We start from the raw sequence: 13,925 nt of genomic DNA on the forward strand, positions 1-13,925 counted from the left end.
GGGAGATTATTTATAATATGTGGCTTACCTTTCATCATCCTAATAAACCTCTTCTCACATGCTTAAACAATTCCACACAATTTGTTAAATTGGTCTATCTTGACAACCTTTAAAGGAAATGGCAAATTATATAAGTAAAAATTACCGTGCAAAATACCCTCTTGAAAAATTATGAGTAATTCATGAACTCATCAACTTTAAGCACAAAAGAATTTATGGCTTCGGAACGGAAACATCGTACTCAGAAATTTTATCAGAAGCAAAACATGTTTTTGAGCATTCAATTGTAAGAAGGGTCAGAATATCACGTGTAGGGAGACATTTTTGAAAATGGGTGTCTATGGGCTGTCCCCATTTGAAGGGGTAATAATACATGAAGGATCAGCCGAAATTGAAATTCCAATCTTTGAGTAAGTTCTTGCCCCCGCACAAGAGAATGCCCATGAGTAGGTTACTATGTAGTGTTGGAGAAACATCTCCAAGTGATTTTGTCCTCAGTAAAATATTTACTATGATAAATGCAGATGTTTCGTGACAATTCTATTTCACTAAATTGACATAATCGCCTTGTAATGATTTTCATATTTCAACAGTTACCTTCAATCTAGTTATTTTTCCATTGTGTTCCCTTCAAATTTGAACTTATAGTTATATAGAAAATACAAATTAACCTCTTCTTATTGCAGCTTATCCATTCTTCATCACTCCTATCTCAAATTGTCATATTTTATGGTGATTTTTTATTTGACTAGTCTTCGCGAAAAAAAAAAAAAAAAAACATCAAGTTTCTTTATTTAAAATATCAAAAAGTGGTAATCTTTTTCTACAATCAATGAGACACTTTTCATATAGAGCATGTTGCTATAAGAATATCTAAAATACACCAATAACAATAATAAAAGAAAAAATGATGAACATTGATGCACTTTCATATTTTTAAAGATCTTAAACTAATATATATGTGACAAATTTACCATAAATTAATTTATTAACCATCCAAAATCCCAAACTTGTATATTTATGACAAATTTATTATATAATAGTTTTTGTCAAATTGGATTAATATTACAAAAAACCATAGACTAATACACTTATGATAAATAGTGAGTAAAACCCACAAGTGGTACACCTGTCATCATTCAACTCAACAATTTTATTACAAAATTTAACAAAAACTAACAAAGGTTATATTTCTTATAATTGTATTAATTTGTGAAAATATTAATTTGTAGTAAATTTGTTATAGGTATATTAGCTGGGGATTTTCCGTGGTATTAACAATATTTTTTTAGCACTTCATGAGTCATACTCGTTTTTTTAAGAGTTGGTATCACGAAAAATTTAAGCCTGTACATTTGTGATTAATTTGAAAGCTCCAAATTGATATACTTGTAACAAATTTACCTTATGTTACTTTTCTTTAACTTTTACCGTTAAATTGTTGAGTTGAATAATACGTAACAGTTAATGTGTCTAATAATGTGTGGTTTTCCATAATATTAATCGAATTTTAATAGAACCTAACAAAGGATAAATTTGTCACAATATACAAATTTGGGGTTTTTAGTGGTAAAAAAATAATTTGAGGTTTTTTGTGGTATTTACCCATGGTTCTTTTATATTCTTTCTTTATTCTATGCAAAGTTTTGATTTGATCAAATTTTGTTGTCAACTTTCCATTGGGAATGTAGTTACAATTTTATGTTTGTGAATCTTAAAAGACGGCAGTTTTTCCATTTCATCTAGTCTTCCAATTATGTCCAGTAAAAGACAATTAATAAAAAGGAGTTTGGTGGTGATATGTTAAAAATTTGTTTATATTCAATTTTTTTCTGAATCATATTTGACAATTCAATTTGTAGATTAATGAATTGATATCATGAAAAACTCAAAACCGGTACATTTGTAACAAATATACCCTCTATTAATTTTCATTAAATTTTACCATCCAATGATTGAAGTTGATGACACGTGACAATTGACAAATATATTAGTTTTGGATTATCTTCCATTTGTCATGAATGTATTTATTTATAATTTTCCGTAATATTAATTCAATTTAATGGAAATCAATTAAAATTAAATTTGCTGTAAATGTAATAATCTAAGGTTTTTGGTGATCAAAATATTAGTTTAGATTAAGTTTATCTCAAGTATATCAATTTTAGGTTTTTCTCGATATTGACCCTAAATTAATTGGCAACATGGAAAAGAGCGAAGTTTCATGTTAATTTCTCTATCTAAAAAGCTAATATGAGGTAAAATTTAAAAATTAAAAAAAAAAGGCATAGGGTATTTAATATGCATAATAATATCCACTTAGAAATTGATAAAAGAAGCATCAGAATAAAACATGCCATACTCTGATCATGACAATTAGACTTTAGGGGGTGCGCATTAGTCTGGTTGGATTCGGAAATCGAACTAAACCAGCCGATTTTGGATAAATCTTGACAGAATCTATTCCGTTCCGAATCCAAAAATTTGGAATTGAGAATTATTGGTCCGGTTCCACATAAGGAATCGGATCGGACCAATAGACTAGTCCAGATTAATTCTTTTTCTTATTTTTTATTATTATTATTTTGAAGCGAAGCAAACCCTAATTTCTAAAATAAGGGATCAATTGTCTTTTCCCTTCTCCTTTTCGCCTCCCTGTATCTCATCTCACGCCCAAAACGCTCGCGCTCTCCCTCTCAGTCCACTCCCTCTTTCGCGCAGCCTCCCAGCCGCCGACCCACCGCCGCCGCGGTCTCGCCCGCGGGCTGCCGTCCACCGCCCACGGCGCCGCGCTCGACTTCCGTCTCTACCGCTCTCTCTCTCTCTCTCTTCATCCGGGCGCTGACCCGCTTTTGCCTTCTGCGTCTCTTCCGCGTCCACACCGTCGGTTTGCTCGCGCCCGAGGTACCGCGCCCGTTTCGCCTCGATTTCTTTTGTGGGTTTGCCGCCTTTGATTTCGCCGTACTGCTCCTGTTCTCGTTCTTACGTCTCGGTTACAAGACTGTCCGTGATCCTTTATTGATTGCTGTTGTGTGGTCTGAATTGATGCTGGTGAACCCAAATATGGTCCTAGTTGCGAGTTCCGTCTTCCGAATCCTGAAATGGGTTGGTGCATTTGTGTTGGATTGCAGAAGTATTACTTGTGTATAAGTGAAAAGGGTTGGTGTGTTTTCAGTTCTTAAGTCCTGAAATGCTTAATTGCCATCTTGTTTTTGTGTTTTATTCCTTAATGGCCGAGATTCGAAGAGACTTTTTTTCCATCACATGCACGTAAACAACATCCAGTAGATTGAATCTTTACTTCCATATTGTGGTTCGATGCAGAGTGGATTTGTTGTGTGTTTGAATTTCAAATCTTTATGCCGGGTCTTGCGAGGGGTAGTTGGGTCTGCCTTCCCTGGCTGTGTACAGAGGCTCGTTGTACAGATGATGTGGTTTTTCTTTTTTCGGGTCTGTGTACAGATGATTTGGTTTGAAAGGGTGTTCTTTTGCAAGTTGTATAATCATGTATCGCAGTTCCTGGAAAAAAGAAAAAAGTAAAAAGAAAGAGGATTAAATGGGTTGTATAATTTAGAACATGTGTTGTGATTCCTGAGACAAAAAGAGGATTTTATGTCTGTTCCGTGTAAATTCCCAGAATGCACAGTCTGCTTCTTGGCCTTTTTTCCCTCTGTGTTTTGCATTTGGGTTGAAAAATAATAAGTGCTGTGGTTGATCAACTGCCTTATAGAAGACCTTATCTTTTCTTCCTGTTGCTGGTTATGGTTAATAATTGGTCTCAGCTTGAAGGTTTGAGATTTCGAGGATTGGGAATTCAATCTTTGCAACATCTGCTGGCCTCTATATTCAGCTGCTTCTTTGAATCTTATTTTGCATTTGATTTTCTATGAGAAGCATTCTGTGTCATTACTGTTTTGTTTCCATTCTTTTAATGCAAACCCAAATCCACAAGAATTGTATGACGAATAACTACTGTTAGTCATTTATTCGGGAAAGAAAGATCTGAACATATTCTCATACTCTTTTGGTTTTGTTTGATGGAAGATGAAGCAGTAATATTGTACGAGACCACAGTGAGGAAAAGAACGTTAGGCTAAAGTAATTGCACACTGTGTATCTGTCTAAAAATTGTGGTACTGGTTGCTGAGCTGATTATTTTACACACATTCAGGTTCTGATATAGTTGTGTGAATGCCGAAAAAGAGTTCTGTAAAAGCCCCTGATCAGGGGCCAGAAATGCCAGTTGTGAAGGAGGAGAAAGCTTCTCCAGCAACGAAGAAATCTAATGATGAGATCGACGACATTTTTGCATCAAAAAAGAGGAAGAAAAGTGAAAAAGGGGATGCCGAGAAGCCAGCTGAAAATGGCAGTGGGAAAACAAAGAAGATGAAGAAAAAGAAAAAGGATAAAGGGTTAACAGAGAGTGCATCAGGCAACCCACCTTCTCGTCCTAGAAAGAAAACAGCAGATGGGCTCACCATCTACACAGAGGATGAGTTGGGTATCAACAAGGGAGACGCTGGTGATACGCCACTCTGTCCATTTGACTGTTCTTGCTGCTTTTGAGTATAGCCCTTGCGTATTGGAGATCATCCAGTCATTCTTGTTGTAACTTATTCGCAATTTTGGCTATTCACCTCAAGGTTCTTTGTGTTCTTGGTGCCTGTTTTTCCTAACTGCATGGCCTTAATCTTATTCTTACAGTTTTGGCAGTTTTCTTGGATAACCTAAATATTGCAGGATCATAATAAGATTTTGTAGCTGAGAGTTCTTGGGGTGGGTAGGAAAGATGGTAGTATATTTGAGAAGTTGATAATTTGTATTGGTCACTTAAGATCTCAGACTTGTAAGTATAGCGACAGGCATCCTCTTTTTGGCTCATTTATTGGACACACAGCTACAAGATGAGACGTCAGTATTTACAAGGAATATGAGAATATGGAATTCACGAGCTTTTTGTGCTGTGGATATAAGTTGGAATGCGAATTTGTGTCAGCTTCTTGTTTTAATATTCAACTCTGCCTCAGCAAGAACTGCTTAGTTAAATGTGCATGACTCTGGAGAAAAGCAAAGCCCAGTCTGTGTTTTTGTTTGTTTGATTTAAGCTAAATTCTTGTTTAAATTGTTCTTGATGGTATTAAGCCTGTTGGGATGTTGCTGTTGGGGCCTGCCACCTTCCTTTCTGTGGACGGAGGAGTGGTGTTGGCAATAACGCAGAATGGCATGTCCTCGGTGCTTATGAGCAAGCGGTTTGGAATGCTGGTGAGATGTAGCAGAGGCAAATCTCCCTCCACTTCCTCCAGAATCAATTTAGCACTGTAAATGCAGCAAATTAATAGCTCTCAATTAGATTCGGCAAATTGGTGCCAAAAAAAAAAAAAAAAAAGTAGATTTGTTAAATGGGCGGGTTGAGTTGAAAATAGGTTTGATCCTGACCCATTTTGATCTAATATAAATTTAGTGGTCAATATCCAACTTGACTTAGACTTGGACTCGGACTCATATCCAAGCCGACTCATTTGTACTCACCGGGGCAATTTGGAAGTTAAAGCTTTATTCTGTGACTGTAGCACCTCATTAATCTGAGCAATTTTGATGCAGGAGGTGGGTGATTCTCTGTAGATGAGAGTTCAATCCAAGATCCAAAATAACATCACACCATAAACTTTGCAAAAATTAAATACACATAGCTAATCAGTCAGAATCAGACGTTCATTCGAACAAATGTACTCAAGTTCTTTTTCCTTGTCTTTTTTTGTTTTTACCAAAAAGAAATAGAAGTGGGCGATTCCATGGAAAATAGGCCACTATATAAATACTTGACCCCATTGGTCCACGCCACACGAGCAATTAAAGCCCGATCTCTTATATGCATTTTAACAAACACTTTATACTCAACCAAACTAATTTCATCCCGCCCCTCAACTAAGCGCATCAAACCATCCACCCTCTTTGTGCCTCAGCCGCAACGTATGAAATTGCGCGTAGTCACAACATCACCATCGCCGCCGAAGTGGCAGGTGACCAGGACAATCCTCCCCTTGTGGAGCCACAACCAACGATGAAGTCCATAGCACCAAAAACCTTTGAAGCCAACACCCTAAACCCGAATCCTGGCAAAGCCTATGGCTCGACCTGGTTCTTGGACTACCACCGCAACTGACGGCTGCAGTTTCTCTTGGAGCTCCTCATCAATATCGGACCATTTTGCCATCCACACTCTCCATAAATTGATGTGAGAAGTGAGTGTTGATAGGATTACAATAGTCAGGAATTGTTCTTTTGAGTATAAATCTGATTGAATCCTTACATAATGAGTACAAGCTCATTCTAATTTTCTCAAAGATTATTCTAAAGATACAGAATGTACCAGAGATGAGGAAAGAATAAATTATGAAAATCTTTGTCCGAAGTATACTAATAATGTCATATGGTAGCTAGCTCTATTTCATTTTCTGCAGTTTGCTTCACAGGCTTGCTGCAGCCACCTTCGGAATACACGGTCCTCAAAGCGGATGACTCCGAGTCCCATTCACTTCCACTTTCGGATAGCTGATAAGGCTTAGCTGGATCGAAATACTCAAATGGATATTCCGGCATCGGAATTTCCATATCTCCGTCCAACATCTTCACCACAGTGCTCATCGCTGGCCTTGCCTCCGGCTTATACTGAATGCACAACAAAGCCACCTTCAACATCCTCAATGCCTTCTCTCTTTCACTCTCGGGAACCTCACAAAGAGAGACCATTACCAACAACTCACCCTTCTGTAGCATATCCCAAGTCCACCGCGGAAGCCACTGTGTAGACTCGCTCAGATTTGGGTCGTGATTTCTCCTCCTTCCCACAATCTCGAACAGGAGCATCCCGAAGCTGTAAACGTCACATTTGTAGGTCACTGGAAATGGCTTCCACATCTCAGGTGCTGCATACCCAGGAGTTCCCCGAAACCCCGTCATGAGGATCCGACTGCTTTCCCTATTATGGAGCTTGGCGAGCCCAAAGTCCGCGACCTTAGGACTCAAGTTCCGGTCCAGAAGGATGTTCCCAGGCTTTATGTCATAGTGGACGATCCTCTGCTCGCATTCCTCGTGCAAGTAGGCAATCCCCTTCGCAGTCCCCACGGCAATCTCGTGCATCTTGCACCAATCGATTGTTGTCGTGTCCCCAAACAGGAAACCGTCAAGGGACCCATTTTCCATGTACTCGAAGATGAGCGCCCTCGTCGTTGAGTCGAAGCAAAAGCCATAGAGCCTGACGAGGTTTATGTGGTGAGTTCTTCCTATGGAGCTCACCTCTGCCATGAACTGCTCCTCGATTCTCTTGTCGTGGGCATTCGTGAGCACTTTAACGGCCACCGGAGTTCCGTTTGGCAACTCGCCTTTGAAGACAACTCCGTAAGCGCCGGAACCAAGCAAGGTGGCGTAATCTCTGGTGTAAACAGCTAGCTGCTCTGAAGAAAACCTGGTGGGCTTCAGGAACCTCTCCAGGGTACCGAACTCATTGGGCACTTCCCAATTATGTCCTGGTGAGATAGCTTGCGAGGTAGCTGGTGAGGCAACGGAGCTTACCTCGGGCGGCGAAGATCGAATGACTCGTGGAAATTTCTCCAAGTCATTGGTAGCTATCCTGGCATAACTTGGGATCGCGGTTCCTGCTTTCTTCAAGCAATCGATGAGGAAGTACACGATGGCTACCGTTGCTACAGTCCCCACCACACCAGAAACTGAAAACAGGTTGCAGCGATAGCATTTGTTAAAAGTTCGATCATAATATCAAATTACGAACTTCATACACAGGTTCAAATTCCGACTTACTGATGGCAGCAGCTAAGAACCGATCCATCGCCGAGTTGACCGAGTTATTGAAAGTATCGAAATCACTTGGTGGCTTGGGATTGAAATTGTTGAAATCATACCGGTAGGAGCTCATCTCTTCTCGGGGGAATCGAATCGAATCGAATCAAATCGAATCTAATCTTGTTGTGGGATCTAGAACTTATCTCGTTGAGAGCCTGCTAACAAAGACGGTCGTTGTGCCTCCGATTTTGGCTTTGTTAAGCACGAGAATTTGCAGAGAAGTCTGTCTGCTGCCTAGTATTTGACTTGTCTCGAGTCATGCATATGGGTCATTGGTTGTCTGTGCTCAACGCGGTTTTGTTAAAGGGCGTTCATCTCCCAGGGAGTTTCCCAGAAGAGTCGACGGGCTTCGGTCAACAGCTTGAAATTTTGGACCGGTTCAAAGATAAGATCATGCTGCGATAGTATCAAGACGGATGAGATACCACGCAATCGCCGAAGATTACGAATATGTATAAGAACAAAGGGTCAAAATTAGAATTTACACATACACACACATACATATATATAAAACACATTTTACCCCGAGAAAAATTTAATATAACCTTCAAAAGCATTAAAAAAAAAAAAAAGCACAACTTTAAGCAAATGTGACAAATTTGACACAACCTTTTAAACATACAAAAATATGTGCAATCTTTCTACTATAACAAAAATAGCATCCTTAAATATCCCATCTACTCTTGCCGCGGTTATATTATATTATTATCCAACCGTCAAACTGCCTAACTTTCACCGCATTGACAACTTGTGATAGTATCGGCCCATACTCAACTACTCAAATACAGTCTATTTTCGAAATAATAATTTTTAGTTTTATCTACTTAATGATGAAGTATGCAACTCAATGATTGGCGAAATTCATGAAAAATTATTGTCAAGATTATGATTGACTTCATGAAAAATGAAAAGGAGTAGATTTTTTTGCCAAACAAGTACCATCAACAAGATTACATGTTGATCGAACATCTTTTCAAAATAATTTAGAACTCAATTGACCAAAATTTAGTATTGAGAACTCTATTATCAAAGAAAAGCCATTTAGGATTCCTTTATGGCATGTTATATTCCTTTCGAGTTTCAACAAAAAATGCTTGGATGGATCTTTTGAATGTAAATTGTCTTAAGGATGAATGAAAAATTATTAACATGAAGTTAGTATATAGTAAATCGAATTCAGCCCATTAAAAATTGTGGATTTCATGCAAGTCCCACGTGGACCGGACATGACAGTCCAGATTCAGTTTAGTAAATGCGTCGGGCTAATTGAATGATATCTTGTAACCCTTCGTTTCCTGAAGCCCTTATGGTCAAACTAGGTGATTGGGTCAACAGAACAAAAGGTTGCGTGCTATATCGTCATAGATTATGAGCGAGTGATAGATATGTGGGCGGCCAAGACACGGTAGCGTGCAGCTCCAAGACATTAGCAATCTATCGATAAATGGCTTCTTGAAGGATTCGAGGAGAAAACGTCGTATGATTACGTGAGGAGACGTTTTGATTGTATGCTGCGCTACGACCACGACCACCGACCACAACCACGACCACCTCGATTCGCCTTCCTCTCATGGTTCGTTATGGTTCCTTCTGCACTCTCTCTCTCTCTCTCTCTCTCTCTCTCTCTCTCCTGCCTTTAGCTTTCGCTCGCCGGACTTCCGTTTTCGATAATCTCCTCAGCTGATACCGTCGCTCCGGTCTGGATTCGAGGGGTTGGCTGATCTCATCCTCGCCGGAGCTCTCACATCTCGTATCTCTTCATTCAGCCGCTTATTACGCATGCACAGAATTTTTACCTAATTCTCTCTTTTAACTCTCCTTTTTTTTCCCATTTTTCTGTTCTTGCTTTTCTTTCGCTTCTCCCGAACGTCTTCGCTCCCATGCGCTGCTCTTTCTTTCTATGCACTTAAAAAAGGGCTAAGTTTTTTTTTTTTTCGATTAATTCTTGGGAAGTACCAGGGTGAGCTTGAAATTGTCCCTTTCTTCTAAATAACTGCATAAATATGTTCAGATGGCATTGCTAAATTGTATTTTGAAGCCCACCTGAAAAACAAAACAAAACCAAAAATTCCAATTTACCACAGATGATAATTCGATTTAATTACATTGCAAGTTGGAACAGATCGTGCCATCTTCGCTCATAAATTTGTTAACGGGGGTTCTACGTTTTGATATGCCAAAGTTTTCAAACCGTCATTGCCCTCAATATTTTCCAATCATTTTTAGACCACACATTTCATGTCAAGCCGAATTTTATCTTTTATATCATATCCCTATAAACTTAGATTATTTTTTTGGAAGTCTTAGCTTTCTGTTCTAACTTTTTCTAGTGTTGTTTTCCTACTTCTCAAACAACAATTCTCCATTTTCCGTTTTACACATCATTTAAATATCGTCTTAATCAACCTAATATTGGGAAACTTATATTATACTTTTTGTTCTACTCTATTCGACATTGGTTCCACATTTTCATTATGACTTGTTAATGCAATATTTAATTCTTTTCCGAAATAAAAATAATAGTTTAATTTACCTTTTCAACCAAAGCTCTTTTCACATTTCTCATCTTGTCATAGTCATATCTTTAAAAAAAAAAATCTTCCCTCAAGGAAATACGTGTTAGTTATTCTTTTCTATAATTTAATTTTGATGGTGATCATTAATTTAAATGTCATCCATATTTTCCACTTGCGATTAGACATGTTACTTATTTCAAAACTAAATTCATATTATTGAATGAAAAATTATTTTGTTGAGAAATAGGTTTTAACTAAAGGGACTAGTATAAAGCGTTTCTAGTGGATAGAATGTTTATAACTACAATCTTTTTTTCTATATACATAAGCACGCACGCACACACTTATTGTGAATTAAGCAAACCCCATCATTTAACCTCCAAGTTTTATAAAAATATTTCATGAGTAACCCATGTATATGCCCATGTATATGTTTAAGATACCTATGACTGCACTTAATATAGATGGACAAAATAATAATTCACAATAATTAAGATGATTGGCGAGTAATCACTGAATTTTGTAGCTTTTAAATTTGAATTCAAAATAACTATTTAAGTATTCCATAAAACTGTGATCTTTCCTTTTACCACAATTGAGATTGTATTCAAAAAATGAAAGCTCATGCTATTTCCTATCCTCAAATAGCTTAGATGCACCATAAAATTTGAATGGTCCAAAAAAGTCTTCAGTGGGATCTCATTAAGGGAAAATTTGATGAAAGCGGGAAAATATAGTTTTAGCATGGATCAGTCAATCAAATTATTTTTATGAATCTCCCCTAAACCCTTGTTTCTTTTCCTTTTGTGTTATAACTGGAGAAGTTTACACAGTTGTTACTCTTTTACGAGAATCATCTAAGATTCGAGTATTATAATGAATTTAGTGATCAATATTCTAATTTAAAATAATATTGATAAAGTATATTTATATACAATGTCTCTCTAAAGTTTAATCCCTAATAACTTCTATGTATATACGAGTTTTTAGTTCAAGCTTTTTTTCATGGAATTCATTGGTTAAAGTTGTGAACTATTTATGACTATGATTTATATTTAAGACATGTTAAACAATAAAGATCATCAACAAGGTTCAAATTCATAAGGAAAAAAATCCTTAATATAAGATCATGTTGCGCTAGTATCAAGATGGACGTGGATAACACGCAATCGCCGAAGATTACGATTTTGTTAAGAACAAAAGGTCAAAATTAGGTTTTACCCACATATACATATACACATGCATATACATATATATATATATATATATATAATACAGCATTTTACCCTGAGAAAAATTTAATATAACCTTCAAAAGCATTAAAAAAAAGCACAACTTTAAGCAAATGTGACAAATTCGACACAACCTTTTAGACATAAAAAAATATGTGCAATCTTTCCACTATAACAAAAATAACACCCTTAAATATCCCATCCACTCTTGCCGCAGTTATATTATCTAAGTGTCAAACTGCCTAACTTTCACCACATTGACAACTTGTGATAGTATCGGCACATTCTCAATTACTCAAATACAGTCTATTTTCATCTTAGTATGGATCTCTCGGTCTCTCATCAACACCGAAACACCGAAATAATGATTTTTCGTTTTATCTACTTAATGATGAAGTATGCAACTCAATGATTGGCGAAATTCATGAAAAATGAAAAGGAGTAGAATTTTTAGCCAAACAAGTACCATCAACAAGATTAGATCATGATCGAACATTTTTTAAAAATAGGCTAGGAGTCAATTGACCAAAATTTAGTATTTAGAACTCTATTAGCAAAGAAAATCCATTTAGGACTTCATTGGAGCTAACTATTCCTTTATGAAATTTTATATTTCTTTCAAGTTTCAACAAAAAGGACGGATGAATCTTCTGAATTTAAATTGTCTTAAGGATGAATGAAAAATTATTAACATGATAGTAAATTGAATTCGGCCCATTAAAAATTGTGGATCTCATGGGAGTCCCTCGTGAATTTTACCGGATATGACAGTCCAGAGTCAGTTTAATACATGCATCGGGCTAATCGACTGATGTCTTCGAATACATGGCTAGGTGGAATGACCCTTCGTTTCCTGAAGCCCTTATGGTCAAACTAGGTGATTGGGTCAACAGAACACAAGTTCGCGTGCTATATCATCTTAGATAATGAGAGAGTTATAGATATCTTTGGCGGCCAAGATCTAATAACGTGTAGCCCCGAGACATTTGTAATCTATCGAGAAATGGTTTCTTGAAGGATACGAGGGGAAACCGTCGTATGATTACGTAAGGAGACGTTTTAATTGTATGCTGCGCTACGACTACAACCACGACCACCTCGATTCGCCTTCCTCTCATGGTTCGGGTATGATTAAGTAAGGAGACGTTTCGATTGTATGCTGCGCTCCTACTACGACTACGACCACGACCACGACCACGTCGATTCGCCTTCCTCGCATGGTTCGTCCCCCCCCACTCTCTCTCTCCCCTCCCTACTTCCTTTTGGTTTGCTGGTTTATCTTTCGCTCGCCAGACTTCCATTTTCAATAATGCTAGCTGATGCCGTCAGAGCTTTCACATCTTGTATTTCTGTTAGAATGTACATGTGAGTAAATTGTGTTAAAGAAATCACACATCGAATATCCTAGTTAACATAATTCATTGGCTTAAACTTTTAAATGAAGGTGGATCCAATGTGATATGTTGACAAGCTCGGATTTGGACTCCCTTTCGATAATCTTTCAAGATAAATGTATCGGATTTCTATTGTGCGCTCCCTACAAATGGTATCAGAACTGATGGGTATGGTTTTCTGGTAGGTGAGTGCTGTGATATAGCAAGGCGGGACCGTAAGGATGAATTTTGATGGGAGAACAGTAACAATTCGAACAATATTGAATTAACGCAGCGGATAAAATAATCTCTCATCTTGTGTAAACCTAATAGGAATCGAAATAGTAGAGTAAAATACATATCAAGCATGCGAACACAAGACGATTTTTTTTTTTACGTGGAAAACCTCCTCGACGTGAAGAGATAAAAAAACCACAGAACCGGAATCCACCTGAAAATCTTCACTATCAACAAAATTGGGTGAACAATGTTCTTCTCTAGCAAATACTAGAGATACATAGCAGTAAAAACCTCAAGAACATAATTATTGGCAAAACACATGAATTTCACAAGAGATCAAGGATAAATCTGATAAAAAACACAAGTTTTGATCAATCCACGAAAAACTTGATGTAGGGAGCTTCAAATGAAAAAGCAAACCGTTCAGATTCAAGAACATTGCGCCACAAACATACAACTCAAAATTTCAGCTCAATCGGACCACAAATCGACCTCCGATGCCAGCTTGATGTAAATTAGATTTTGTCCCAACCCTAGATTTTCTAATTTCTCTTTTTATCTTGTTACTACGTCTTTTTGCGGTTACCACTTTTGAAGATAGTGAGAAACCCTATTTCTCCATATGACTTATTATATGGGCTCAAGCCATTTTTGGGCTTACAACTCATTGGACTTCCTCCACATAGAAGTGAACCCAGCTAACA

General features: G+C 37.4%; 1 protein-coding gene and 1 non-coding gene across 2 annotated transcripts; one reads left to right on the forward strand and one right to left on the reverse strand.

Moving 5' to 3' along the window:
* The first annotated feature begins 2,633 nt into the window (after positions 1–2,633).
* LOC104437412 lies at positions 2,634–4,995 on the forward strand. The gene is made up of 2 exons (XR_005549061.1): positions 2,634–2,904; positions 4,172–4,995. It is a non-coding gene; the product is annotated as an uncharacterized LOC104437412 (transcript).
* Positions 4,996–5,719: 724 nt separating this feature from the next.
* Positions 5,720–8,166, reverse strand: LOC104437411 (rust resistance kinase Lr10). Its single transcript, XM_010050352.3, has 2 exons — positions 7,819–8,166; positions 5,720–7,727 (listed from the first exon to the last, which is right to left on the reverse strand). Exons 1-2 carry the CDS (start codon positions 7,931–7,933, stop codon positions 6,427–6,429), a joined length of 1,416 nt encoding a protein of 471 aa, XP_010048654.2. The 5' UTR covers positions 7,934–8,166; the 3' UTR covers positions 5,720–6,426.
* Positions 8,167–13,925: the final 5,759 nt, after the last annotated feature.

Source organism: Eucalyptus grandis, chromosome 3, assembly GCF_016545825.1.
Source record: "Eucalyptus grandis isolate ANBG69807.140 chromosome 3, ASM1654582v1, whole genome shotgun sequence".
Lineage (NCBI taxonomy): Eukaryota > Viridiplantae > Streptophyta > Magnoliopsida > Myrtales > Myrtaceae > Eucalyptus > Eucalyptus grandis.